At 51.6% G+C, this 27,558-nt stretch overlaps 2 protein-coding genes and 1 pseudogene across 5 annotated transcripts; 1 reads left to right on the top strand and 2 right to left on the bottom strand.

Moving 5' to 3' along the window:
* Positions 1-2,232: 2,232 nt before the first annotated feature.
* Positions 2,233-3,840, bottom strand: LOC119519009 (translation initiation factor IF-2-like). Its single transcript, XM_037816476.1, has 2 exons — positions 3,136-3,840; positions 2,233-2,641 (listed from the first exon to the last, which is right to left on the bottom strand). Exons 1-2 carry the CDS (start codon positions 3,712-3,714, stop codon positions 2,633-2,635), a joined length of 588 nt encoding a protein of 195 aa, XP_037672404.1. The 5' UTR covers positions 3,715-3,840; the 3' UTR covers positions 2,233-2,632.
* A 752-nt stretch (positions 3,841-4,592) lies between these two features.
* LOC119518646 (C-type lectin domain family 18 member A-like) lies at positions 4,593-18,598 on the bottom strand. Of its 4 annotated transcripts, none has more exons than XM_037815922.1 (12): positions 18,019-18,593; positions 17,344-17,435; positions 15,139-15,366; positions 9,875-9,972; positions 9,332-9,411; positions 9,018-9,125; positions 8,312-8,404; positions 7,858-7,964; positions 7,120-7,249; positions 6,725-6,821; positions 5,571-5,662; positions 4,593-5,015 (listed from the first exon to the last, which is right to left on the bottom strand). In XM_037815922.1, the coding sequence occupies exons 1-12, from the start codon at positions 18,164-18,166 to the stop codon at positions 4,978-4,980; spliced, it is 1,311 nt and encodes a 436-aa protein (XP_037671850.1). In that variant the 5' UTR covers positions 18,167-18,593; the 3' UTR covers positions 4,593-4,977. The 4 variants fall into 4 exon arrangements, with proteins under 4 accessions (XP_037671850.1, XP_037671851.1, XP_037671849.1 ...); XM_037815921.1 differs by having other exon boundaries at positions 4,594-5,015; positions 9,332-9,453; positions 18,019-18,591; XM_037815923.1 differs by lacking the exon at positions 8,312-8,404 and having other exon boundaries at positions 9,332-9,453.
* Positions 18,599-21,207: 2,609 nt separating this feature from the next.
* On the top strand, positions 21,208-22,307 carry LOC119518929 (annotated as a pseudogene).
* The last annotated feature ends 5,251 nt before the right edge of the window (positions 22,308-27,558 follow it).

Below are 27,558 nucleotides of genomic sequence, written 5' to 3' on the forward strand. Positions count from 1 at the left end.
TCCATTTTGGCAATTGACGGTGGCAGTGGCAGCAGCCACATCCAGCTTTTAAAGGTGATGGCACCTCCATCCCACATTGGTGATGCCTATTGTGGGGTCTATGCACAGCAGAGGCCAAGCGGTTTTCACCAGGCCAGTTCTGCCACCTAGTCTCATCCAAATCCAAGTTTTCCTACCCTTCCTGAGCTCCTGGGAATTAACCAGTATCTTTAACAAACTCCTTTTCTACTTAGAGTACCCAGGATCAGTTTCTGTTGCTTAAAACTAAGAACCTGATTAATATAAAAATAGGCACCAGGAATGAATGGAGCAAGAAGCCCTGAGGGAAATGGGAGCCATCCAAGGCTGGTAAGTGGCCAGAGGACAGTGAAAATCCAGTTGGCATTAGTGGACAGGACACCGGCAGCCCTTGACATGCCATGGTGAGACAGTTAATCCTGTGGGCCTCCAGAACAAAGTGCCCATCAAGGACAGGATTTCAGGGACCCACTGGCTCCTGTCGTGGTTGAGTGTAAAGATCACGCTGAAGTCAAGGGCTGTTGGGCAAGGAGGGTGTGCTAATGGCACCGTATGGCTTAAAGGAAAAGAAGGATGAGCTCAAAGTCCAAATTCTCAGTTCAAAGCATGGTTAGAAAACCAGGGAATTTTTCTATCTTGCTGCTATAGGGTTGAGAGAGTAAAAAGCCAAACTTAAAGTTTGATCCAGTGATTCTAAAATGACACCATCAGGTGGATTCACACCTGTTTTAGTTTGCTAATGCTGCCGGAATGCAAAACACCAGAAACGGATTGGCTTTTATAAAGGGGGTTTATTTAGTTACAAAGCTACAGTCTTAAGGCCACAATGTGTCCATCAACAAAGGGTACCTTCACTGGAGGATGGCCAATGGCGTCCGGAAAACCTCTGTTAGCTGGGAACGCATGTGGCTGGCGTCTGCTCCAAGTTCTGGTTTCAAAATGGCTTTCTCTTGGGACGTTCCTTTCTAGGCTTCAGCATCTCTCCAAAATGTCCCTCTCAGTTGCTCTTGGGCATTTGTCTTCTCTTAGCTTCTCTGGAGCAAAAGTCTGCTTTCAAAGGCTGTCTCCAAAATGTCTCTGTAAACTGCAGCTCCTCTCTCAGCTCCTGTGCATTCTTCAAAGTGTCCCTCTTGGCTGTAGCAAGCTCGCGCCTTCTGTCTGAGCTTATATAACACCCCTGATATCTTTAATTGGAGAGAGAGTGGAGAGAGGGAGACCAGAGACTACTAGAATGGGGCTCCATGGGAAGATGTGGAAGACTTAGGACCCCCCACCTGCACCCCCACTGCAGCCCCCTTGCCAGCCAAAACAACTCCTCTTCCCCATTTTGAAGATCCTGGTGGCAGAAACCAGCTAGTTATTTACCTAACCTTCCTCCCCTCATGGGCCAAGACCTAGAAGGTGTTTCCCAGCCTCCCTTGCAGGTAGGTGTGCTGAGTGGCTGAGATGTGGCCAGTGGCTATGGGCGGGATGCCTGAAAGGTCCAGGCTTGGTCCACAGCACCCTCCTGAGGGACCCTCTGCCCTTCTGCTTCCTGAGTTGCCACCTGAATGCCATGCCCTGGGTGGCCTGGGAAGCCAGATGCCGAAGAGGGCAAGATGAAGGTCAGCCTGCTCCCCTCTCCCTCATCACACCCTCCCGCCACTTTAGGAAGAGGCAGAAGACTGGTCCATAACACGCCACAGTCCTGATAATCACAGAGAAAGAAGGAGCCCCTGGGAGCAGACGCAGATGAATAAAGGGAGAGGTTGTGAACAAAACACAAAGCCCACCAGTGCTAGAGAAACACTGGTGAGAGGAAGCTGGAACAAGAAGCTAGGGATGTAAATGAGCCTTCTAACTATGTGGATTATTCAGGGGCTGACATTCTGAAATCTCAGCGTGTGCAGCTGAGAACTCCCCTTTGCAGAGGCAACTGCCAGTGTAACACCTAGTGACAGAAAGAGCTGGAAGCCACAAGGTCCCTCCTTGTAATTCATTCACGCCAAGTAAATATAACCACGGGGTGTGTCCAGGAGCCACTCTTAACTCCTGGCCAAGACCAGAGGAAGGCAATGCCTCCAGCACACTAGGCTGCGGCAGCTTTGCTTCTCTACACACATGGTCCCCGGAGAGTGGAGGACACATCCGAGAGTACCACAAGGCATTCCATTAGGGTACACAATGAAAATTTGGGGACTTTTACATTCTTCTTTATTGTGACCTAGGAAAGATTTTACTTGTATCTCTTTCATAATGTACATAATACATAATATTTTAGCATTCTGGTGCATGCATATAATCCCTAAATAAGCACGAATAAACATGTTGGAGGCACAAGCTCAAGTTTTTACAGATAGTGGTTTGCAACTAAGAACATTTGGAGAGTCTGCAGGCCACCACATTTGTGACCCAGAAAAATTCTGCTTTCTAGAAACATGTTTTAGAACACCATCTTGAGCCAGAAGGCACTGCTAAGGATCTGCCCGGTGAGAGGGAAAGCTCCGAAGAAGGCTTCCTTTTTCCTCGGAAGCCCAGACTGCTTGTTCCACATCCTTCTCCGTTGCACCCAGGACACGGTCTGGTTCCGGCTCTGAGTCCAGGCCCCACTCAGCTGGCCTGCGTCTCCCTTCCCCTAGGGAAGCTAAACACAGGTGGGAGCTTTCGAAGAACCGGATCGAATGCCCATTGCCCTGCACCACTTCCTCCAGTACATGGAGGAGACACATGGACTTTTAAAGGCTTTGGGGAGAATACACAGAGTTGACCATATCAAGGAAAAATATGTTCGCCAGATAAAACTCCAGAGAGAGACCTACTGTAAATCAGGTCTTGTAAGTTTTCCAGAAGAACTAACTAAAAAGACCACAGTGGGGTGAAGAATCTATCTGTATCACAATCACTATCTGACTCTTTTGCCAAGATGTTTTTTGATTTTACAGACTGGATTTTCTTACTGGATTGTGGGGCATCCAAAGCCAGCAGTGCCTGATAGATGGAAAGGCTCACAGGAGGAAGCTTGGCCGGGGTTAGATCTGCCCAGGACACCAGGGCCCAGAGGGAAGTAAGTGAGCAAACAGTGGGCCACAGAGCTCCAGAGGAGGCACCATGGTTCCCACAGGTTCCCGGTCCCCTCACCTGCCCACCCCCTCCTGCAGGGTCCTTCTTCCGAGGCTCCGGGGCTACGTAGACAGCAGAGGTGACTGGAGCGAGCACCCCCCAGCTTCCCAGGGGCCAACCCCGGAGAGCCGTGGAGCAGGCGGCGAAGAAGAAGCCCGGAGGCCGGTCTTCAGCGCACCCGGTGTCTACACCTGCCTGGCCAGGGGAGGACATCCACCCCCCACGCACGGCGGCGCGGCCCGCAGCCCCCCCCCGGGGGTGGGGAGAGAGGGTCTCAACTCCGCCGCCTCCGCCCGCGCGCAGGGCGCCCCCACGTCTCGGACCCGCGGCGGGGCTGCGGGGCTGCGGGGCAGCGTGTCTGCCGCCCGCGAGGGGGCGCCGGCTGGAGCCGCCCGCACACAGGATCGGTTCTCGGGGAGCCGCGGACCCGGCCGCAGGGGCGGACTCGCCGGGAAGGCGGGGAGGGGGCCGCGGACGCCGCCGCCTCTCGCCTGCAGCTGTGCGCGCGTGGGCCGGGCCGCCTCTGACCTGCACGCCCGGGCGCCGCCTCTCGGGGGAGATCTTTGGGTGCAGGATCAAGTCTCGGGGCGCGTCCATACGCGCCACCTACCGAGAGGACGCCTCACGCGACTGGGAGAAAAAGTTCCGGCTGGATTGCGGAATCTACCCGACTGGATCCAGGCGGGCGAGCAGCGGATGCAGCGGGCAAGGCGGCCCGGGGGGCCTGAGTCCTGGCCCTTGCTGGCCACAGTTGCCAAATCTCTGGGCAGGGGTGCGGGGCTCGCCCCTGCGCGGCTTTCTGGCTCCCTCCCTTTGCGGGGTGGGTGGTTGAGATAGTTGGGGACGTCTGTGTGAACGTCCCGGGGTCTGGCCAGGGTACAAAGGAGCCACCCCCCCCCCCCTCACCCAGTGACCCAATGGGCAGTCTGAACCACCAAAAGAAAATGGAAAGATTAAATCATAGCCAGACCGACTGCAGTTGATGTCTGGCTGTGTGACCTTGGGCAAGTTACTCAATCTCTCTGTCTCCATTTTTCAGCCTTAAAACGGAGGCAGTAATAGGTTTAAATGAGTTAATAGAGGTCAAGTGCTTATTACAGTCCCTGACATGTGTTAAGTGTGAGCTGTGATGTCAGGAGCAGGGCAAGGGATGGGCCTCTCCAGATGACTCCACCTTCCCACAGGGATGTGCGAGGAAACTCTCCACCAGGGGAGGCAAGACACACACCATTTCCCAGGAGTTCAAAGCAGATTCCACCCTGCCGGCCTGGGGCTCGGGCGGGGGGGGGGGGGGGGGGGGGCATCACTTCCTGCCTCACTGGGGAGCCTGCAAACTTCCAGTGGGTGGCCTGGGTCACGGGAGTGAGCGGGGAAGGGACCTGGGGTGGGTAGGAAGACCAGATGCGGAAGCCTCAGGCATCCTCTGTTTTTCCCAGGATCATCCTGGGTCCTCTGAATTCCCCTTCAGAATGAGCGCTCGCAAGCCTGGCGGATTCATAACTTAGTTTAATCCTCTGTAGGGTGGATCCTGGGCAGGAGGGAAGTTGGGATGGAGGAGTGAGGTCCCTCTGACTGTTGGCCCTGGTTTCGGCTTCAGGGTGCAACTGAGGCCCATCTTCCCAGTCAGAAGCAGGTGGAGGGGCCCAGGCTCCCCTACCCCATGCCAGTTCCCCTGCTCCCCCCCACCCACCTTTATGGGCCTCACTGCCACCCCAGCCTGACTCCCTGCCTTGTGCATGTCTGAGACCTCCTTGGATGCTGGGCATGAGGTCAGCCCCAGCCTGGCCCTTGTTCCGCTACAAGGTATGCAGATAGGCAGGTGTGCAGACAGGCAGGCAGGACCGATGTTCCCAGGGGCTGTTAGGGCTCCAGGTCCCACCGGGAAATGTGCTCCTGAGCTACAAAAGAAGCACAATAGAGCGGGGGTGGGTGGCAGCCCAGGCAGTCCCGGGATAGGAACTGTGCTACCCTTGGTCCAGGACTTCCATGGCCACAGTCCCAGGGGGAAGCTCCAGGCCCTTCTGGCAGATGCTGTGGGGAGCTGGTGCCAGCCCAGGTTTCACCTTTGCTCCCAGCTCCCCTTCCCCACTACATTCCCTGGTTCTAGGGAACCAGGGACCATTGAGAGACCAGACAGGTCCCCGAGTAGCAGCCTTGAGGCAGGAGGAAAGGGCCCTGGGAGCAACCACAAGCTGGGCTGTAGTTCCAGTACTGCCTCTGCTAGACTTGCTGTGGGATGCTGGGACCATCTTTCCCCCAACCTGGGCCTCGGATGCCCACAGGCACAACACCGCCCTGGGTGGGACATCTTCAGGGGCCGTATGTGCTCAGACACATTCTGGACCTGTGACCTGCATATCCCAGCAGCCTGGAGCGGGTCAGCGGGTACCCCAGGAGGTGTGGTGTGGGCAGGGGCAGAGGCTGGAGGAGGGGAGCAGTGGGAGGGCTCTCACCAAACTGGCAGATGTAACGGTTTCGGGTTTTACAGCGTTGGTCGTTCCAGTTGAAGGCAGCTGATGCCTGCAGCTCCACGCAGTTGCCGAACCTGCCGGGCCAGGGTGTTGGGGTGCTCAGGGTGGAGAACTGAAGTTAGGAGTCTGGGAAAAGCTTAAATCCTCCACCCCAGCAGGACGCCTGCATCTGAGAGTCCCAGGTGTGCCTGACCTGACAGGTGTTGCTGCTGGGAGGAGACCCTGTCCTGCCGGACCCGATCTCCAAAACTGCCATTTTTGCCCTGCACACCACTCCAGCTCTTCTCAAGGAATCAGGGGAGGTCCCCAGCAAACCTGGGGTGACAACTCTACCTACCCCACTTCCGGCCCTCAGCCACAGTGACCAGTGGGGGTAGAGGGGGCAGGGATGGGTGGGAACCAGGAACAGACAGGCCCAAGTCCTGAGGCCTTTCCTCCCGGCAGGGAGAGGGGCCTGTGAGCCCAAGTCGGGCTGACCTCCTCCAGGGGATGGGCCCAGAGCATAGGCCTGGCTGCCAGGAAGGAGGCCCAAGGAGGGTGGGATGAGTTACTTGGAGCCCTCAGTGACCACGCATTCTGACCACCTCCACCCCCTGGTACCCCTGCCCAGGGCTTTCCTGGACTTTGAAGACCAGGGCAGAGCTGCATAACCTGCAGGCCCTGAGTCCAGGCTGGCAGGTGGGTAGGCTGGTGGGTGTGCATGTGCAGGAACGGATGCAGGGGTGCACCCGTGGGTGGTGGGTGGCTGGAAGAATGTCAGCTCAGTGTTCTGACCCCTGTAGAGGTCAGGTGGGAGGTGGAGGGAGGGGTAGCTGGATCATAGATGCAGGGTGGGTGGAGGGATGGGTGGGCAGTTGAGGGTTGAGGAGGACAAATGGATGAAGCCTTCTGGGGTCCCCCTTCTTTCATGTGAGCCCCTGGAGGCTGGGATGTGCCTTCTGTTTGTGCCTCCCTCTTGCCAGGGCTGTGCCCATACCCAGCTATGCCCAGATTCCCTGAGCACCAGATAAGGCCCACCTCAGAGGGCTGGGCCAGGCAGCGGTTGGGTGGAGGTTCTTCAGGGGAGTCTGAAGGCTCAGCCAAGCAGGCCCAGGTGAGAAGGTGGGCCCAGGGTCAGGTGGGCACCCAAGACTCACCCCTGGTTGTCAGGCTGTCCGAAGGCAAAGCTGGTGAAGGACTGGTCCTCCCCAGTGGTCCAGCGGAAAGCATCCTTGGCAGTCTTGTAGGTGAGCCCTGGGCCAGGGAAGCCACGGTTGGCCCCACCACCCAAGATGCTGGGTGCTCAGGTTCCCCTGAAGGAGGGCCCAGCCCCCTGCCCTTAAACCCCCTCCTCCAGGTGCCTCAGCCTCACAGGTGGTGCTCCCCATTCACCAGCCTGAGTCCTGGCCCCATTTAGGGCTCCAGGCCCTCGCCCTACCCTTGCCATCTTCTGGTGGGTTCGCTGGCTTCCCACCCCAGGAGTCCTGGGACGGTGTGGGGCATCCCAGCCCCCACACTCACCAACCCCTGCCCCAACCTGTCAGGCACTCACCAATCCAGAAGTTCCTGGTGTCAAAGTCACTGTTGGTCACCTCGTTGGTGGTTTCCAGTTGGCCCAGGTAGAAGGCAAGGATGTCTTGCACTTTCTGGCTCTCGATCTGGGCAAGCACCCCACCCTTTTTCTGTAACCCCCACCCCTGGTCAGCCCGGCAGGGTCCCCAGAGCTCAGGCTAACCCTTCCCTCTGCCCCGCCATGGCCAGGGTGCTGCATGGGAAGGGGGTGTGCACGCTGGCCAGGCCAGGCTCTGGTTACCCCCGCCCCTGACAGCCTCCTGCTTCCAAGGGGAGGGGTCCCCTGCCTCTCCCCTCCCCGCTTCTCCTCCCTGAGAACAGGGACCCACCTGTAGGGTTTTGTTTCAGCTGCAGGGTCTTAAATCTATTGGAATTGGTTGCCAACATTAGTAAATCAAGCTATGCCACACAAAAATCTAAATTTCTGGCTTCTCGGAAAATCCTGAGTCCTAGCCACCCTGAACTTTCATTCCTGCACGGCAACCAGCAGCTGGAGCTGAGTCAGGACAGCCTGTTAGTTGGGGATTAGGTGGAGCCTGTCCTTACAGTCTTTTGACTAAGTGACCCACCTCCTGGTGACCCACCCCCGGCTTCCACAGCCTCTGAGTTCCACCCCTGCTTTATACTCATGAGGAGACTGAGGCCAGGAGAAGTCGCCTCCATGAAGGCCACGGCTTGAGGCCCTGGGGGATGCGGAGAGGGCAGGGGCACCTGTCACCTGGCATTCCATCTTGGCTCCGTAGTAGGTGTCTGCCTCCGAGGACACCATGAAGCAGTCCCCATCGATCCGCAGGTCACAGGTATGGAAGGGAAAGTGCACCTTGGCTGGGGGAGGGTGGGGCCTGGGTTTGTGTGGGGGACCTGAAAGTTGTTATTCTCTCCCACCCTGCCAGGGAGCTCAGCTCAAGGTGCCCCTTCCTCTGCCCACCAGCTTGGCTGGAGAGTGGGTGGGAGTCTGAGGTGTGCTGGTAAACGATTAACAACCAGCGCTTTAAAAAAATTTATGATTTGTAGCATTTGCCAATTTCTGTGGTGTAAGCCCCTCTGTAGCCAGATTCAAGCTACCAGCGTGATGCCCAAAGTTGGGAGGAGATGTGCACGACGGGCCCCCGAGAGCTGGCTCCGGCTACCCCTGAAGGGGGTCCTGGGCGGCGGTCTTGGGCGGGACTCACTGGCGCACTGGGCTCCCCCGTAGCCCACGTCGCAGACGCAGGAGCACTCCTCCTCCCGGAACCGGCCGTGCACGCACCGCACGCTGCACCGCACTGCCGGGGCGGGAGGGGAGCGCTCAGCCCCCACGCTGCCCCTCCCGGGCTTCCGACGGGAGGGCACGGCGGGCCCCAGCAGGGACACCCCTCTGAGCAGTGAACCCACCAGCGCTCCCAGCTGCCTCCACACCTGGTCTTTTTGGTTTGATCCCCGTTGTAGAGAGAAACAAATTGGGGCTTGGGAGGTGGTCACAGAGCTGGGAAGTGGGGACAGCAGGACGCAAACCGCTCTGGCTCCCAAATCTCTCCTCTGCCCCCCACCCTGAGCCTCAGCGGCCAAGTCCCATCCCTCCCCGGCTCTCCAGCACAACCCTGGGCCTGCAGGCAGCTGGTGCTCGGGGGAGCCTGTTGAATAAACACCTGCGGTGTGCAGTCTCTGCAGGTACCCGCTCGGCCCTCCCTTAACACACACGAGACTCCCTGGAAACACTCTCCTAAGCTCCGGCACCACCCCAGTCCAGGACACACCCCACCGGCACCTGCGTGCACAGGTGCAAACGCCTGGCTCCACCTCCCTCACCGCCTGGGAGGCTGCCTGCATGCACCTGTGGAGTGCTTCACTTGCTGGGCTCCCAGGCAGTCACCAGCTGGAACTACAGGTGCCCCTCACCTTGGCAGTATCTGCCCGTGTAGCCAGGGGGGCAGTGGCAGTGGCAGGTGCTAACGTTGAGGTGTCCGTGGTTCCGGCAGCTCATGCGGCACGGGTTCCTGGGGACCTCTGGTAAGACGAGGAGGGCACTTGGAGAGGGGGGTCTCCTCTCAGTGGGCCAGGCAAGTGCCTCCCCAGGGTGCTGAGAGCTGAGGCTTCTGGCACAGTCCCAGCCCCCCAGGATGCTGTCCTATCACCCCCCACCCCCCTAGACTCACCAGCCCAAGCTCTCCTGTGCCTGCTGCCCCCACGGAAGCAGGAAGGTGGGCACTTACCGCAGAGCCCCCCCGCGTGGTCCCAGGCTTTGAAGCAGCCCGAGACGCTGGCCGTGCAGAGTGAACACCAGGCGCCCTTCCTGTAGGGGTGGATTATCTTCCCGTTTACCTCCCAGTTGCCCCTGTGGGAGCAAACAGCAGGGCCTGTGGGGGTTGGCCTTGGGTGAAGCAGGGGTGGGGCCTTGCTGCCTGCCCCACTACCCTCGGCTCCCTCTGGTCCAGTCATGGAGTCAGGGAGGGGGTAAGATGGGGGGGGCAGTTCCTAGCAAAGCAGAGATGACCCCCAAACTAATAGTGGCCAGATTCCCTGAAAGCATGGTGGTGCTTCCAGGAAGGGACTTCTGTGGAGAAGCCACAGTCTGCCTGACTAGCATCTCGGGTGCTGCCCGCTTCTGCACCTCTCTCTCTTTCCCTCTTTTTCCCTCTCCCACCAAGGATGCAGACCAAGGGTTATAAAGGCCTTTTGGGTGGATGAGTACTTTATCCAGGGTGAAAGTAGCCTTTCTCCACTCCCACCCCCCATCAGGGGACGGCAGGGCTTACCCGGGGGAGTAGGCACAGACAAAGGCCTCCAGCTCGGCCCAGCCCACGGAGCAGGGATGCCGTCCACAGCCCAGCTGGCTTGAGGTGGCCCATACAAGCTGCAAGAGACACAGGGGCTCAGAAACCCTGTCCCAGGCCACCCCCAATCCCAACCGGGGGTGGGGGGCAGCCACACAGGCAATGCTTGCTTGGGAAGTGGGGGGCACTGCTTTCGCCACAAATGGGGCAGATGGCGCCCTCATTTCCCTCGGGCCTCAGGAGCAGAGGCTGTGCTGGGCAGGGCTATCAGGATCGGTGGGGATAGCCTAGAAAGACTTTCTGGGCTCAGGGGAGTGGAGGGGCAGAGGCCAGGAGGGAGGGGAGATTGTGAGTGGGTTGAGGCCAGCGGCAAAAGACTTGGACGTCAAGGGCCTCGGGACGGAGTGTGAAAGTGGCCATCCCCTTTTCTTCTCTCTGCAGCCCACCCTTTAAAACATGACTTTAAAGTTCTTTACACCCAGAGGTGGCATCTATTTCCCCACCCTTGAATCTGGGCCGTGATGTTGGGCCAGTTTTGAACCTTGCGGTTTCCACTGGCTCTCAGAGCCCTGCTCAGCCACCATGTGACCAAGCTCGGGGTAGCCCGCTGGAGGTGACAGAACCGCAGGGGCAGGGATGAGCCAGGTGAGGCCACTCTAGACAGCCAGCTCCTGGCCACCTGGCAGCTGATCCCAGCTGCGTGAGTGGGCCCAGCAGAGACAGAAGGAACCTCCCAGCTGAGCTTCACCCGCTCTCCAACCCGCAGCATTGTAAGCAACAATGTGTTGTTGTTTTAAGTCACTAAGTTTTTGGTCATTTGTTGTGCACCTGAAGCTACCAGATAAAGGCCTTTAACAGTATCAAAATTTAGGTTTAAAATCTTAGAATCAGTGATCAGTTGGAAACAGCACAAATGGTCAATACACAGGAACAGCTGAGCAAACTTTGGTAGCTGCTAACAATGACAAGTTTGGGACTGGGTTGTGGCAGGGAAATATGAATGTATAGTCATATATATGTTTCGAGCAATTAGAATATGCATTCTTTTTGGAGTGAAAAGTGTAAAACACTTTTGAGCAGTGTTTTACAAACACTGATGCCTCACTAAACCACAAAGCAAGTTTCAACAAATACCAGAGAATCCATATCCTACAGACCACATTTTATTAATTCAATGCAATAAAATTTAAAGCAAATTATTTGGAAGTAAGTAAAAGAGAAAGCATAGTTTGCAAATGTAAATATACACTTCAAAATCAAAGACAACATCATAATGAAAAATAGAAAACACTAAGGCCTAAATGACAATAAAAACACTAAATATCAAAAGTTATTGGATGCATTTAAGAGGTTTAAAGGGGAATTTACAGCCTTAAAGGTATGTAGTAGAAATGAAGAAAGATTTAAAGTTAATGAGGTAAGAATCCGTATCAAGAAGATGAAAAAAGAATGATAGAATAAACCAAAAAAAGTAGAAGAAAGAAAATAAAAATAGGAGCAGAAATTAATGGAAAGGAGAATAAAGAAAACACAGAGAGGATAAAACAAAAAGCTGATTTGTTGAAAAGACTAATAGAACAGACAAATCTCTGGGAAGACTGATAAAGAAAAAAAAGAAAGATATAAATAAGTATTGGGAATTAAAAAGGGATATAGCTACAGATATGGTAGATATTCTTTTAAATCTCTGTTTAATTCTAGTTTTAAATCTCTGTTACATAAAGAATGGTTATAGCTAATAAATAGGAAAACTTAGATAAAATGGACAATTTCCTAGAAAACAGAACTTGGCTAAACTGTCTCAAGAAGAAATGGAAAACCTGAAAAGATCTATAACCATTTTTAGAAGTTGAATCATTAGTTAAAAATCCACTTACATGTGCACATGCACACCAAAACAAACCAACAAACAAAAAATTGAACAAGGCCCTAAAACAAAAGTATTACCGGAGAAGTTACAGCAAATCTCGTAGAAATTATTCCAAGGAATAGAAAATGAGGCAAAGCTCCCAACTCACTTTATGAGGCCATCATAGCATTGCTATCACCCAGGGGAGAGCAGTATGAGAAAAGAAAATTAGAGGTCAATTTCACTAACAAATAATATTTGACAGTGAATTTCAAATGCAGTGCACACACATACACACGTACACACACTCACACCCTGCATCACTCATCTTACATCCTATCCCATGCCAGTAGGCAGGGTGAGATTCAAAATATTTACAACCAGTAGGGCACAGGTATCTGCCAATCAGGATGGATGTCAGGCTGGAGCAGGGTTTTAGAGCCCCACTACTTGCCAGGTTTGTTAACCCCTTGGTTCTAGATCATGGGGGGCTGGGGGGTGATCCAAGGGGTCTCAGGAAAGAGGCTAGGTCAGGTACATTCTGCAAAGTTGGGGCAGCAACTATTTACTGATGTTTAAGTCTGTTAGCATTTGAATAACTGTTATAGCATATACCGGTGCACAGTTGCATTTAGCCTTGCAAGTAGGAAGGCAAGGAAGGTTAATCTTATATTACGTCTTAAATAAAAACGTATCTTAGCATTAGTATTATGATTGCATTTTTAAGCAAGAGTCATCTTTCAGAGATATATACTTATTTATGGATAAAATGATATGATGTCTGGGATTTGCATCAAACTAATATAGAAGACAGGAAATAGGTGAGGCTATAGATGAAACAGGATGAGCCAGAAAGCCAGGAGTTGGTAATTGTTGAAGCTGGGTGATGGATACATGGGGGTCTGATTGCTGTGTATATGTTTGAAATTTTCTATAATAAAACTTTTTAAATATGTGACCAGGAAGATCTGGTGTCATGAAACAACTTTGCACATGCACCCCCTAAAAATTATTCACATATTTCATAACTTTAACAGAAGAAGTAAAAACCATGTTATTATTTTAATAGTTGCAGAAAAAGCATTTACTAACACTCAAGACCGTTGATGATTTAAAAATCCCTTAACAAACTCAGAAGAGATTTGTCTATAACCTCTTAAAAAGATTATCTATTAAATTCTACACCAGCATCAGGCTTGATGGGGAACAGCAGCATGCCTGCAATTGCATCTTCTGTTCACGATGGTTCTGGAGTTTTAGGCAGTGCAGTGAGGTGAGGGGTGAGAAGCGCGGGGGGGAAAGGCAGAAGGAATGGAGAGGAAGAAGCAAAGTGCTATTATTTGCAGATGATGTTATTTTCATAGACCATCCAGGAGATTGGCTATTGCAAGTAATTAGAAAGTTTGGCAGGGTTATAGGATTCAAAAACACCATACAGAAGTCACTAGCATTTCAGTATACCAGCAGCAATTACAAAATGTAACATTAAACTAGACCAAAGCCTAGAAACTACGTAGGAATAAATCTAGCAAAAGACATGCAACATTTTGTGGGGAAAATGGTAATTTGACTGAAGGACATAAAAAAAGAATTAAATAGATTGAAAATTATATCTTGTTCATGGCTTGAGAGACTCAATATCATAAAAATGGGATTTATCCGCAAAATATTGTAAAAACAGAATGCAATTTTAGTCAAGATCCAAAAGTGGGTTTTGAAGGGACTTGACCAGATGATAGGAAAATTCATATGAAAGCATCAGGAGGCAGGAAGAGAGAAGAAAATTGAGAGCAATAAGAATACGAGGATTTTCTTATCAAAACTTTTTATAAAGCCATAATAATTAAAACAGTGTTTGTGGAGGGATAAACAAAAAGACCAACACAACAGAACAGAGAGCTCAGCCACAGACCTGAGTGGCTATGTGAAGTAGGTTATATGATGGAGAGCTTTATGATTCAGTGTGAAAGGAGTCAGCATTCAGTAAGAAGGTGCCCAGATGGAAAAAGGGACACTTAAATCCATATCTTACACCATGCACAAAAATGCCAGACAGCTTAATGACCTAGGTATAAAAAATGCAAACATCTAAACGTTTAGATCAGAAGATGGGAGAATCTCTTTGCTATCAGGGTAGGAAAGGATTTCTTAAGCATGACCTAAAGAAAAGATGAACTGTCAAGAAACAGACGGGTAAAATTGATGACAGTAATATTAAAATCTGCTGTATAATAAAAGATAACATAAACAAAGAGAAAAGACAAGCCACCTGCTGGACAATGATATTCACAGGTATACAACCAATAAACGGTATAAAGAATATATTATACAAATTAATATGAAAAAGACAAACCAAGCTACAAAAATGAGTGAGGAATATGAACAGGCAATTAACAGAAAGGGAGAACGCGCCCCCTCACAGGTCATCAGGGAAATGCAAATTAAGCACAAAGTGAGGTGACATTTCACACTCGTGAGTTTGCAAAAATGGAGTCAGACAAAACCAGGGAAGTGGGAACTGGTTTGCTAGGGTAGTACAGTTGGCGCAACTACTTTGGTGATACCTAGCAAAGTTGCAGGTGCACTTTCTTTATGAACCAGCAAGTTCTCTTCCAAGCATCTCCTAGAGAAACTCTGGACACGTGCATAAGAGGACCTGAACCAGGATCTGTGCATTGCGGTACCATTTGTAATAGTAAAAAAGTGGAAATAACTTGATGCTTGTCAATATCCTTTTGAATGAATAAACTGGTTTATTTGTAGTGAAATATTGCATAACTCACCCATGTGTATATGAATCATCAGAAGTAAATCTGTGGTCTGGGGTGAAAAATTGCAAAAGAAGAAGTACAAAAAGAGCATTTATGAACAATTTAAAATCACGTAACCACTTACACAAGAAGAAAAGGTATAAAAACACTTATACATGTAGTAAAAGTATTAAAGCATGCTTGAGATTTTACCTGTGTTTGCACTGTTGTACCCTAGTTTCTAAACAGTGCTAGGTGTTTAGAAAGCATTAAAAAATTATTTGTTGAATTATTTGTTGAACAAGAAAACATGCTTGGGAATGATACACTTGAACTTCAGGAAAGTGGTTCCCTGGGGGGAAGTGGGGTGGAGGAATAGAAAGGGCAGGAGTAGAGCTTTAGTTTAGTTTAGTTTAATTTTTTTAAAGAGATGAGAAACAAATATAGTTAAAACTGCTAAATCTGAATAGTGTATAAGAGGATGCCCATGATTTGATTTGTTTGAAATATTTCATATTTAAAGTTGAAAAGAGTAAAACTAGACCAACTGGAGGAAAAGCAAGTACAGATTTTAGGGCAGACTGCAGCCCCTTCTGAGATGATGCCAGCTGGCCTCACGGGCCTCAGAGCGGGTACCTTGCCCTCACCTGGGTGTAGCGAGTGCAGGTGGAATTGTGGGCACACTCGGCTGCCGCGTAGTTGTACCGCTGTCCCTCGGAGAACCACATGCTGACCACTTGGACAAAGGATGCCAAGCCCACGGGCAGGAGCTGCACGTTCCAGCCCACTTGTGGGGCGTGCCGTGGGGTGGGAGCCAGGGCCCCACAGAGGGCTGCTCTGTCTTGAGCCAGGTGGGCGAGGCTGTCACTCCAGTCCTGGGGTTGCATAAACAGAGGCATCAGCAGGAGGCCCTTGGGTGAGGCGGAAGAGACTGCTGGGCCAGGCCTTAAGGATCTGACTTCCTGGCTATCTCCCGAGCATCCTCGGGGAGCTGGTCATGCAGAGAAGAGAGCACTGCACCGGGAGTCCTGCTTGGCAGGGCCCCTCTGGGTGAGCCTGGCAGGCCGCCTAACCCCTCTGAGCTGGTTCTACTCACTTCGCAGGGGCCAATCTTCCTAATTTCTCTTGTGGGCACCCTTAGGTCCTGCCCAGGGCACACACCCTTAGGAGGATGGGTGCCCCCTGTGGGAATAGTGCCAGCCCAGGCAGTGGGATGGGCTGCTGCTGTCACTTTTCTCATCTGGTAATGTGAGCCCTGGACAGTGCCCAAGCCTTTCAGTCTGGTTCTCTGTGTTTAGTAAAACTGCCCTGTCCATTGTCACACAAGCTCAGCTGCTCCCACCTGGCCAAGCTTCCCTTCTGCGATGCAAAAAGCCCCAGCAGCCATGCCCTGGTTCCTCGTTTTCCTGGGCCCTCTGCCCCAGGACTCAGAGTGAGTAGGGGCATCAACGAAAAACAAAGAATCAGAGAGGGAGTGACAGGTTCCCACAGCGCTGCTTGGGACCCCTGAGCAGAGTTCTCCCAAGCAAGACCTAATCTGCTCCCCCATCCACGCACCAGCTGACTTTCCGCAGCCCCCACTACCACTCGTTGCCAACAGTCCCTTCCTTCCAAAAGCAAGGGGCCCGGCAATCAGGAAGACACAGGGCCCTCCACTGTCCCCTGGCTTGTCCAGCTCAGCACTTCATTCCTCCGGCAGTCCCCTAACCTCCACGAGACTCAACGTCCTCACTGGGAAAATGGAAATGAGAAGGTACCTAAGATGGTCAAAGAGAGTAAAGGACTCAGCTCCCGGCCCACAGCCTGCCTCCCCGCTGGTGATGTCCCTCGTGCCTTAGTCTCTTCGTCCTCTGCTTCCCTCAGCCGCTCCACACCCACCCAAGGCCTTGGTCCCCACCTGCATGTAAAGAAGGGGTTCCCTGGGAGCCCTAGAGCCACGCAGGGGGTCCGGGGCCAAAGCCTTGGGGGTGAGGGAGGCTGGGCATGAGGCCCCTCTTGTATCATTTGTTGAAGTGAAGTTTTCTAAGACTTTGACAAGTGGGCCACGGAACCTGTGCCATCTGCTAACCTTACATCTGCCCCTTCCTGTCTGCAGGGTCCCTGTGGGAGCACCACCCCCCCACACCAAGTGTGGAGCAGCAGAGCCGCTGCAGGGCAGGGAAAGGGGGAGAAGCGGGCCCCCTTCCTGCCCACCCCACCCCCATCTCCTGGGAAACTGACCTCGGAGCGCTCAAGGTCGTCAGGAGGCAGCCATGGGGAACCTGCCTGCCCCCACCCTGCCCTGCCCTCCGCACCCTGGCTGGGGCTGCTGGCTGGGGCTGCTGGGGTCTTCGACATGGGAACAGCATCTCTGAGCTCAGGATGTCACCCCCTTCACCTCAGCCCCAATCAGGGGTGTGGGAAACCCTCTCCCCACCCTGTTCCCACCGTGTAATGTGAATCAGCGAAGGAGCAGGGAACTCCGGAGAGGCTGTCGCCTAGAACCCAGATAAAACCCATGAAGAGGCAGGGGGCCCCCAGTCACACACAGACCCCCCTCCCCCGACCCCTCTCCTCTGATCCTGCTGGGCCTTCTTTGTGAAAATCCTCTTTCTTGGAGGAGGGAAACGGGCTTCTTCCCTGTCTCTTGGTCTCCTTAGCAACGGGAAGCCTGGGAAGGCCCAAGGCCTGGCTTTCAGGCAAGTGTGAGCGCAGGGGCCCAGCCTCCTGCACCCGGGGGCCCCCAGGCACGAGGAAGCCGCGGAGCCCCCAGCAGTGACCACGGTCCCCGCAGTGGGCAAGTCCTCGCCTTCCTCGCTGGCCCCGCACAGGTGGAAGGGTGCGTGGCAGTGGCGCCCTCCTGGGGTACTCACCAGCCTCCGCATGTTGGCCGCAGGGGGCTGGACGCGGCTACGCAGGCGGTTGTGCAGGGAGAGGAGACCGAAACTCTCCTTCCTGCTCAGGGCTGGGGGCGGGAGAGAAGGGTCAGGCCCATCCGACACGGGACCTGGGCCCCGTCCCCTGGGTGAGGGGCGGTCACCATGGCCCTGCCCTTGGAAACAAGCCCCAAGGACGGCGAGGAGGAGGCTGGGTGTAGGCGGGAGGGTGGAAGCCAGAGAGACGGAGAGGATGGAGAGTGGGGTGGGGGTGGGAAACACCTTGAGGTCGGAGGAAGCGCTTGGATGGGTGCTGGGGTGGGGGGTGGCAGGGTTGGGGGCTGGGGGCTGGGGGTGAGGAGGAGCCACCCCTGGCCTGATGGGGCCCCTCTTGGTCAGGCATGGTCTCCTCTGGGGTCCCAGGCTTCACCCTGGTATTCCCCAGCTCCTAGACCCCAAACCTGCACCCACCCCCTTCACCCTCTTCTGCCCCAGCCCCAGCCGCCCCCTGCCCCCCCATCCACTGCATTCCCTGCACAGTCCTGAGGGCCCCTCATGAAAGCACAGCCCAAGGCTCAGGCTTCCAGAGTCCCCAGGACCCCTCCGCGGGTTCAGAGCCCCTCCCTGGGTTCAGAGCCCCTCCCCCTCTTTGCCACCCAGGTGCCCCCTTACCTCCGGGCATGGGAGCCTGCCTGGCCGGCAGCTGGAGCGACCGTCCCTCTGCCCCGGAGACCCCAAGGAGAGCCAGGAGTAGGAGCAGGAGCAGGAGCAGGAGCAGGCCCCAGGCCCCCAGCACGGAGGAGGGCCCCGGGCGCAGCATGAGCCTCCAGGGCGCCCGGGCACGGCCTGGCTCAGCCGTCCAGCCCGCTCCCCAGGTTGGATAGACCTATTTACAATCTCCAGGAGTCAGACTGGACGGACAGACAAAAGGGGGAGGCTGGCGAGTTATCCAAACAGCCTCCCGTCGGCGCTGGCACGAAAAGAGACCCGCAGCCCAGCGGGATGGCCTCCCCGCCTCCCTCCAGCCTCGGTGCCGCCCCGCCCCGCCGACGGCCCACGGAGCCCCGGCTAATCATTGCAGGTTATTAGCACCCACGGGGAGCCCCCAGAGAACCCGCTGATTGGCCCGCAGACATTCCAGGGCTGGGGATTAGCGAAGGATGGCTGTGCCCGGGCTGGGACGGTGTCCTCCGAGCCCATGGGCGGCCTCGGAGCCCCAGCCCCAGGCCCGGGGAGGAGGCTGGGCCTCGGCACTGTGTCCTGCAGCCTGCAGGAACTGGTGCAAGACCCAGGGGAGTTCTTTCCTTTCTTGGGAAGCTCATCCCACACCCCAGCCATGAATTAAACATGGGCAGGTGGTAACAGCACACCAGACAGGTGCCACCGGCGGGGTGGGGGCACCCGGGTGGTGGGCTTGTAGGGGAGTGAGGAAGGGAGCCTTAGGACAGTCACAGCGGGTACAGTGTGGGGGTGGGCTCCAGCCCTGGGGGCACACCCCTCCCCACCTGACTGCAGGCCAGGAGGGGCGAGGCTTCCAGGCAGGGAACACCGGAGGCCCTTGGCTGACTCCAGCACTGCTGGGAACCAGTCGGCCTCTTGACAGGCAGGGATGGAACAGAAGGGCAGCAAATTCCCATGACGCCCAGGGCCTGGCCTCAGCTGACATAATCCCACCAGAATAAGCACCAGGGGCTACATTTCTCAGAAAATAAAAGGCTGGCCAGCAGGCCACAGCCAAATGCCCACATTCCTTTCAAGGCAGTTCAAAGGTTATTCAGCCATCCTGAAGGACAGCTTTGCAAGCCAACTTGCCTTTTTGGAGTGTGTATGACCCTTGCTCTCTGAGATAGCACCCTCTCTGAGCCGGTGTCAGCTCCCTGGAAACTCAGCAGAGAGTTTACCAGGGGAATCCTGATGGAATGTGGATGTCACTGTGGATATCAGGGAGTGGGGACAAGGCCAGGCACAAAAACCCCTAAGCAGTGTGTTGCCCCACGATACCCAGGACCTCAGGAAAGTGTCTTCTTCCTCAAGCGATGGCCCCAGCCACCTCAAGCTCACCACATCCGGATTGCAGGAACACTTAATAATAGCTACCATTTCTATGCAGTTTACAAAGCACTTTCCATTATGGGTCCATTTAATTGTCATAACAGCCCTGTGCAGTAGTAGATGCAATGTCCATTATCTAAATGAGGAAACGGGGGCTCAGTGTGCCTGAGGGACTTGTCTGAGGTCCCCCAGCCAGTGCAAGGTGCCAACCCAACTAATCTGGGGCCGCGTCTTCACATTCCCAGCCCTTTCTTTCACATCGTGGATCTTTCTGAGTTCAATTTCCACAGGCCTGCTTCCTGCTGGGTAATAAAAGACCTAACTCCTGCTCCTGAGGTTTGATGACAAACATGGCCAGTTCTCCCACATAGCATGATGCCACATACTTGGGACAGATAGGAGAAAAATATATTTTGATGCTTTGGGTGGAGCAACTTTTGAGGGGCTCTCACATCCCAGCTGTGGGAGGGCCTGGACCCTGGCTCACCCCAAGAGGAAGGCAGGGTGAGTCCAGCTTCAGCAGCCTGAAGAGGTGGGGCTGAGTGGATAAAATACTAAAACAGACATCTGGAGGCCTAGATGCTATGTGTGACCCTGGGAAGGTCACTTCCATCCCTGGGTTTTGGGGTCCAACGGTGTGAAGCAGGGATGGCACCCTCTGCTGGGCTCCCTAACTTGGGTACTGCAGTTTGTTTGTGTGATATTTCCTTTTGGGTCCATACTGTTTACAGGAGCATGCTGAGTGGTTGGGTGGGTTTTGAGAACAGGTGACCCCGTTCTTGAAAAGCAGTGTCTCCCAGGTAAATCACAGAGTTTGTGCTCACCATGTAAATTTTACAATTTGCATTTTACTATATTTGCTTTATTACATATCTCCCTACTCTCTATCTCTCCATCCCTTTCCAGCTGATGCAGAGCTTGTACTTGAAGGCTTTATAGTGTTCAAGCCATTCAGTGTCTTCCCGAAGCAGCTCATTTTTTCAGAGCTGTGAAATCCTGTTGATGGTTGCCATAAAGCCTCTTCATAATTCACATTGAATTTCAGGAGAGCTGTGGCATGTCCTTTCTAAAAATTATGTGTCCATTTTATTTTGTCATCCTTTCTAAAAATTATATGTCCATTTTATTTTGTTTTATTTTTAATTTTTAAAAAGTTTATTTGAAAAAGTCAAAATTACAGAAAAGTCAAAAGAAAAGTACAATGAACATTCACATATGCTTAACCTAGATTCACTACTTGCCCAATTGCTAACATTTTGCCTCTTTTCAGACATATATATAAAAAGAGGCAATTATATAGATACATACAGATATAATTGAGGTAATATTATTTACAGTGAGCTTCTCAGATCTTAAGTGTACAAGTCTGAATTTTGACAAATGTATATACTAGTGTGACCAATGTTCTCATAGGGATATGGGACAATTTGATATCCAAGTGCAAAAACATGAACTTGCACAGTAAGTTTACACCTCATACAAAATTAACTCCAAAAGGACCATAGACCTAAATATAAGAGGTAGAACTGTAAAATTTCTAGGAAGAAAAAACATAGGAGAGACCCACCCTAGTCCCTGCAGATGCTGGGTCTCTCAGCCCCACATCATCTCATATCCTAAACAGTGAAGTAACTGAATGAAATGTATAAGCTGTGGCTCTCCCAGGGGCTTCTAGGAGGTGATCAACGATGACCACAGCATCAACCCCACCGGAACCTACCATTGGGCTGGACCTGCAGCTGGACCTTAACTCCATATACTACAGAAAGCCACAGGTGGCAATATGTTCCTCATGCTCTCTTGGTGGATCTAGAACCTGGGACCATGGGCTCTGTTCACTCAGGTTCTTTTGGTCAGAACTTCAGACCAGAAAACTTTGTTTTTGGTCAGTCTAGTGCAGGCAGCAACTGGGGTAAGGGCCACAATACAGAGGAGGCTGAGCCGGTTGACTTGGTCCTGGACATGGTGCAGAAGGTGACTGAGACCCATGGCTGCCTTTAGGGCTTCCAACTGACCCACTTGCTGGCTGGGGGCACAGGCTCTGGAATGGGCACCTTGCTCATCAGCAAGATCTGTGAAGAGTATCCTGACCATATCACGAATCCCTTCAGTGCAGTGCCCTCACCAAAGTGTCTGACATGGTTGAGCCCTATGATGCCACCTTCTCTGTCCACCAGCTGGCAGAGAACATTGATGAGGCCTATTGCATTGACAATGAGACCATCTATGGCATTTGCTTCCTCACCCTTTGGCTGACCACAGCAACCTACAGAGACCTGAGCCACCTCATCTCAGCCACCCTTAGTGGCATCACCACCTCCCTCCGCTTCCCTGGCCAGCTCAGTGCTGACATCCACAAGCTGGCAGTCAAAATGGTGCCCTTCCCATGTTTTCTTCTTCAAGCTTGGCTTTGCCCCACTGACCAGTCATGGCAGCCAGCATTACTGGGCTCTCACTGTGCCTGAACTCACCCAGCAGGTTTTTGGTGCCAAGAACAGGATGGCTACCTGTGAACCCTGCCATGGTCAGTACTTCAGCACCTCACTGTGGCTGCTGTCTTCCCTGGGTGGATGTCCATGAAGGAGGTGAATGAGCAGATGCTCAACGCACAGAATAAAAAAAGCAGCTACTTTGTGGAATGAATTCCCAAAACATTAAGATGGTGGTCTGCAGCATCCCAGCCTGTGGCCTCAAGATGGCGGCCAACTTCACTGGCAACAGTGCTGATGCACCCTTCCAGTGCATCTCAAAGCAGTTCACTGCCATGTGCTTAAAGCCGTGTGCTTAAGGAGATGGAATTCATGGGGACTGAGAGCAACATGAATGACCTCATCTCGGAGAACCAGCAGCACCAGGATGCCACGGCAGAAGAGGAGGATTTTGGTGAGGAGGACGAAGAGAAGGCCTAAGACAGAGCCCCATCACCTTAGGCTTCTCAGTTCTCTCAGCTTTCTTCCTCAACTGCCCCGTTCCTCTTTCTTACAATTTGCATTTTCTGCCGTTTTTTCTTTTCTTTTGGAGGTGAGGGGGTTTTTGAACAGTGCTTGTCACATAGTAGGTGCTGAATAAATATTTGTTGTTTGTTAAAAAAATAGGAGAAAATCGTCGTGACTTTGGGTTAGGCAGAGATTTCTTAAATATGACACCAAAAACACAATTCATGAAATGAAAAATTGAGAAAACAGATTTCATAAAAAATTAAAACTTTTGGTTTTCAAAAGACACCATTAGGAAAATGAAAAGAGAAGCCACATATTGAGAGTCTACACCAAGCCCAAGTGGAGAGTTTTAGAAGCAAACAGGCCACGATGGCCTCAGTTAAAAGACATCAGCCCCTGAGGCACTCGGGAACGCCAACCCAGCCCAGGTGACAAGCATCTGGCCGAAGGCTCTGGACTCAGGTCTTGTGCTCCTCAAGCTGCAGGTTTCTCAGCCACCTTCCGTCTCAGTTTTCCTCATCTCCAACTACCATGGGGAAAGTCCAGGTGCCCAGGCCATGCAGTTTGTCTTCCAAAAGCAGTAAGAAACCGGCTGTCATGCACAGAAAAACATTTGCTATTAGCCAAGGATTTTATTATTTGCATTATTTGAGTCTCGCAAAAACGCTATAAAATAGGTGTCATTGTCCACCTTAACAGGGAGTAAATGGAGGCTTCGGAAATATAACCTACCAAGGTCACAGGCCAAGGAAGAGCCCAGATCAGCCCCGAGGTCATGCTCTTTCCCAACCACAGCTGGGATTCTGAGGGGCTGAGTCAGATGCCGGCCCGGGTCTAAAGCCCCTGAGGGTCCCTGACTCCCGGATCCTTTGGGTGAAAGGGCAGCTGGAGGAAAAGGACACGTCCCTCTTTTGAAGGCTGCGCCGGAGGAGCCCCTTCTAGTCCCTCATGTGCCATAGAGCCCACGCTGGGTTATTAACTTTCTGAGGAAGATTTTATTAGTCTGACTTGGGTTTTTGATTAATCCACTCGGTGTGAGGGGCCGTGTAACCCGGGTGGCCTCAGCTCCCGCGCCACAGCGCCACCTGCTGGTCCGCTTAAGCGGGCAAAGGCAGTAAAGGCTCCAAAGCAGCGAGAGCCGTCCCTCTTCCTGCACACCCACCCGCGGAGGCCCCTGCAGCCCGAGCCCCACTTCACAGATTGGCAAGCAGAGCATTTGCTCCCCATTTCTGCCATTCATCTAGTCATCTACGAAATGCAAGGCACAATTCTAGGTGTTGGGTTTCAAAGAAGCCAAATCCTCCCCATTGGGGATTACAGAACGGGGGCGGGGGGAGAAAGACAAGTAAAGACCTATCTGAAAAGGGTATGGTGGGGAAATCAAAGGGAGGCGAGCCCTCTTGGGGCAGGAAGGGCTTCCCTGAGGAGATGGTGGGGATCTGGGGCTGAGCGTTTGGAACACGGGAGGAGTTTGCCAGGCAGGTTGGAGGTGAAATGGGGCGTCATTTGATTCTAAACTGAGAACGCTTCCAAAAACAAGCGAGCAGGACGGGCGCCAGGACGGGCATTTCAGTGAGCGATAGATGGGGACGGCGAAGGTGCCGGCGTGGCCGGAGGGGAGTGTGGGAGACGGAATGCAGCTGCTGCCTCGGGTCCCTGCCTCGCGCACAGTGGGTCCTCAAGCACGGAGCACCTCTGCCCGGGTCACGTCACAGGCACCTCTGCTTGACGCACAAAGGAGTCTGAACTTCAGAGAACAAGGAGGCGTCACTTGAGGGCCTTAAGCCAGTGAGTAAAATAACCTGATCTGTTGTAGAAAGATAACCCTAGCAGAGTGAGGATGGGGTGACACAGGAAGCAGGAAAAGGGTTTAAGAGATTGTCCTTGAAGTAAGAGCTGACAACTGCCTGAACACTAACAGTGGTAGTGGGGAAAGAGAGGACAGGACAGGAGATGGTGAGGAGCTGACGGTGGGGTGTGGGGATGGCCTGAATGAAGGTGGAGGGAGGGGTGATGGGGTGACCGTGTGATTCCCAGTTTTATGGTTTGGTTGACCATTCATGAAAATGGAAATAAAAGGAGAGTTGGATGACAAGATGATGAGATTGTTGTAGACATCTTAATCTACCTAGGGGATTCCTGGATGTAGTACGATTATACAAATGTGTGTTTATGAATTGTACACACTAGTGCCAAGTTGATACATGAATGTAACCATCACACTGTCCCACAGTCTGCTCTTTTCCACCTGTCTCCAGTCACTGGTCACCCCTGCCTCAAATGCCCTCCTGGCCACCTGTCTATGGCATAGTGGATAGATCACTGGATTCAGATACATAACCCTTGCTCTATTTCCAGCTCTTTATTTATAGCTGTGTGACCTTAGGAAAGTCAGTTATATCTGAATCTATGTTATCTGTGAAAAACTTACCTAGTAAGATCGTCCTAAAAATTGAATGGGATGATGTATAAGAAAAAACCTTCTCCTGTGTGAAGCATTTTCTTGAAGACCCACTTTCAGTCCTCCCACTTCCACAGAGCTTTAAACAATTACCACTACTCCTCTGAACCCTTAATTGTTGGCATCCAGTGGTTTCCAGATACAAAACAATTCCTGGAAAGTTCTTTGGAAATACAGATTCTATCTTTCAACCTCATTGACTTCAATTCATTAGGTGGATTTTTTTTTAACATCCCGCAGGTGATTCTAATGCCCAACCACTTGTTTCTACCACATTACTTAGCACTTTCTTCAATACGTCAATATTTCGTGTGCTAAGTGCTTGTATGTGAATCTTAGTTTTTATCATCTTTGACTTGCAAATGTACTTAGCTTCTGTAAGCCCTGCTTTCCTCATTGGTGACGCAGGACACTCTTACCTATTGTCCACAGCCTCCATGGAGTTTCAATGAGATATTGCACTTAAGGCACTTGGCACAGTCTTGGCGCAAAACTGGCAGAGTAGCTACTGTTACTCTTACTCTGATTCATATGGACTCAGACTCCAGGAAAGAGCTGCCTGGCACCAGCAGAGTTCCAGCTCCGCAGCTGGTGATTTACTGGACAAATAACCGTGGAAACTCGGTGTAGTAAAAGATCACTGGTTGTTTCTGTCAATGCTCTGTTCCAAAAAGTGTGAGCAAGAAGATCCATACAAACCTATCTTCCACACCAACATGGATTCATAAGTATGTGGGTGGGAAGTCAAGTTCAGGTTCTTACTACGGAGTCAGCTGGAGGTAGGAGATAAACTCCAAGGTTATAGGAGAGGACAAAACTTTCTCCACCCAGCCGTACCTTCCTGCACAGAGGGCAGGAAAAATGCCTCTTTGTCATCTCCTTTTCAAAATTTTTTCTTATACTTTGGTGACACAGTTATGAACGGTTTTATGTACAATATTTATCTTTTGTGATGACAAATAAAAATTATTACAGATGAAGAACATTTCACAAGTGGACCAGGCAAGAGTAATAAAATGGCTGTTTATTCATTTACAAAGCAAGTAACATGGAAAGAAAATCATGGAAATCTAGCTTGATGTACAGTGCACCAGGTTGAGGCTGTGTTCACGGAAAGTCACCCTGGCTCTGAGAAAAGATTGCATTTATTTAAGTGCCTTGAATGTCCCCAGGAATACATTCTAACTTTGAACCTGAGCAAAACTGAACTGCATGTTTTACAAATTCAAAAAATGAGCTATAGTGCTTTACAATCACTACATAGTGTTTTTATAAATCTGAAGAGTTGACTGGAGAGTAAAGTTTTAAGTGTTTTGCTAGAAAAGCCTTCACTGCTGCAGAAGCTTTCTACCCCCTACCTCCACACTCATTTGTTCTGGCCAAGGAGAAACTATGTGGGGTGGATGGAGACCCACAGGCTGAAATCCGGTTACTTTCTTTCCTTCTTGCTGTCTATGTACACCACTGGACAGTGTGTGGTGTGTAAGGCACTAGAAACTGGCTTAAGGAAAATGGGTGCTCCATGCTCCAGTTGTTGATGTACCAAAGGACTCCTGGCATAGATCTTTTTTTTTTTTTTTAAGCTTTCAACTTACCCTTTATTTTGGGATTATTGTCTTTTTTTTTTTAATTAAATTCAGTTTTATTGAAATACATTCACACACCATACAATCATCCATGGTATACAATCCACTGTCCACAGTATGATAACATAGTTATGCGTTCATCACCACAATCTATCTCTGAACATTTTCCTTGAATCAGAAAGAACCAGAACAAGAATACAATACAAAAGTGACAAAAGAACACTCAAATCATCCCCCCCATCCCACCCCATTTGTCCTCTAGTTTTTATCCCCATTTTTCTACTCATCCATACACTAGATAAAGGGGGTGTGATCCACAAGGTCTTCACAATCACACTGTCACCCCTTGTAATCTACATTATTATATAATTGTCTTCAGGAGTCTAGACTGCTGGGTTGGAGTTTGGTAGTCTCAGATATTTACTTCTAGCTATTCCAATACATTAAAACCTAAGAGGTGTTATCTATATAGTGCATAAGAATGTCCACCAGAGTGACCTCTCGACTCCATTTGAAATCTCTCAGCCACTGAAACTATTTCGTCTCATTTTGCATCCCCCTTTTGGTCAAGAAGATACTCTCAGTCCCACGATGCCGGGTCCACATTCATCCCTGGGAGTCATATTCTGCATTGCCAGGGAGATTTACAACCCTGGGAGTCGGGTCCCACGTAGTGGGGAGGGCAGTGAGTTCACCTGTCGAGATGGCTCAGTTAGAGAGAGAGAGGGCCACATCTGAGCAACAAAGAGGTACTCAGGGGGAAACTCTTAGGCACAATTATATGCAAGTTTACTGGCATAGATATTTTGAAACAGATGGTAACAATATTCTCCCCACCCCTTGCAATCTTTCTCCTTGAGAGAGAGAAAAACAAGAAAACAGAATAAGTTTGAAAAGGATAAAATTTAAATGCACCTAAATATGATAAATATGTCTCAAGAAGGGATGTGTAGGTCAGTAAGTGATGCAGACACTTGACCCAGAAGAAGTCATAGTGTACAAAGAACAACTCTGGAGTGAAAGGACAAAGAGAAGGCAATACCACAAAAACACTCAATTCTCCTGAAAAATAGTTCATTGGTGGTTTTGAGAGGCTGCAAGTTCAAGACCCATCATTGATAATGAAGGAGTCTTACAACTCAGCAGTTGAATGTGAGGCCAAAGGTGGTGATGG

Source organism: Choloepus didactylus, chromosome 22 (genome assembly GCF_015220235.1).
Source record: "Choloepus didactylus isolate mChoDid1 chromosome 22, mChoDid1.pri, whole genome shotgun sequence".
Lineage (NCBI taxonomy): Eukaryota > Metazoa > Chordata > Mammalia > Pilosa > Megalonychidae > Choloepus > Choloepus didactylus.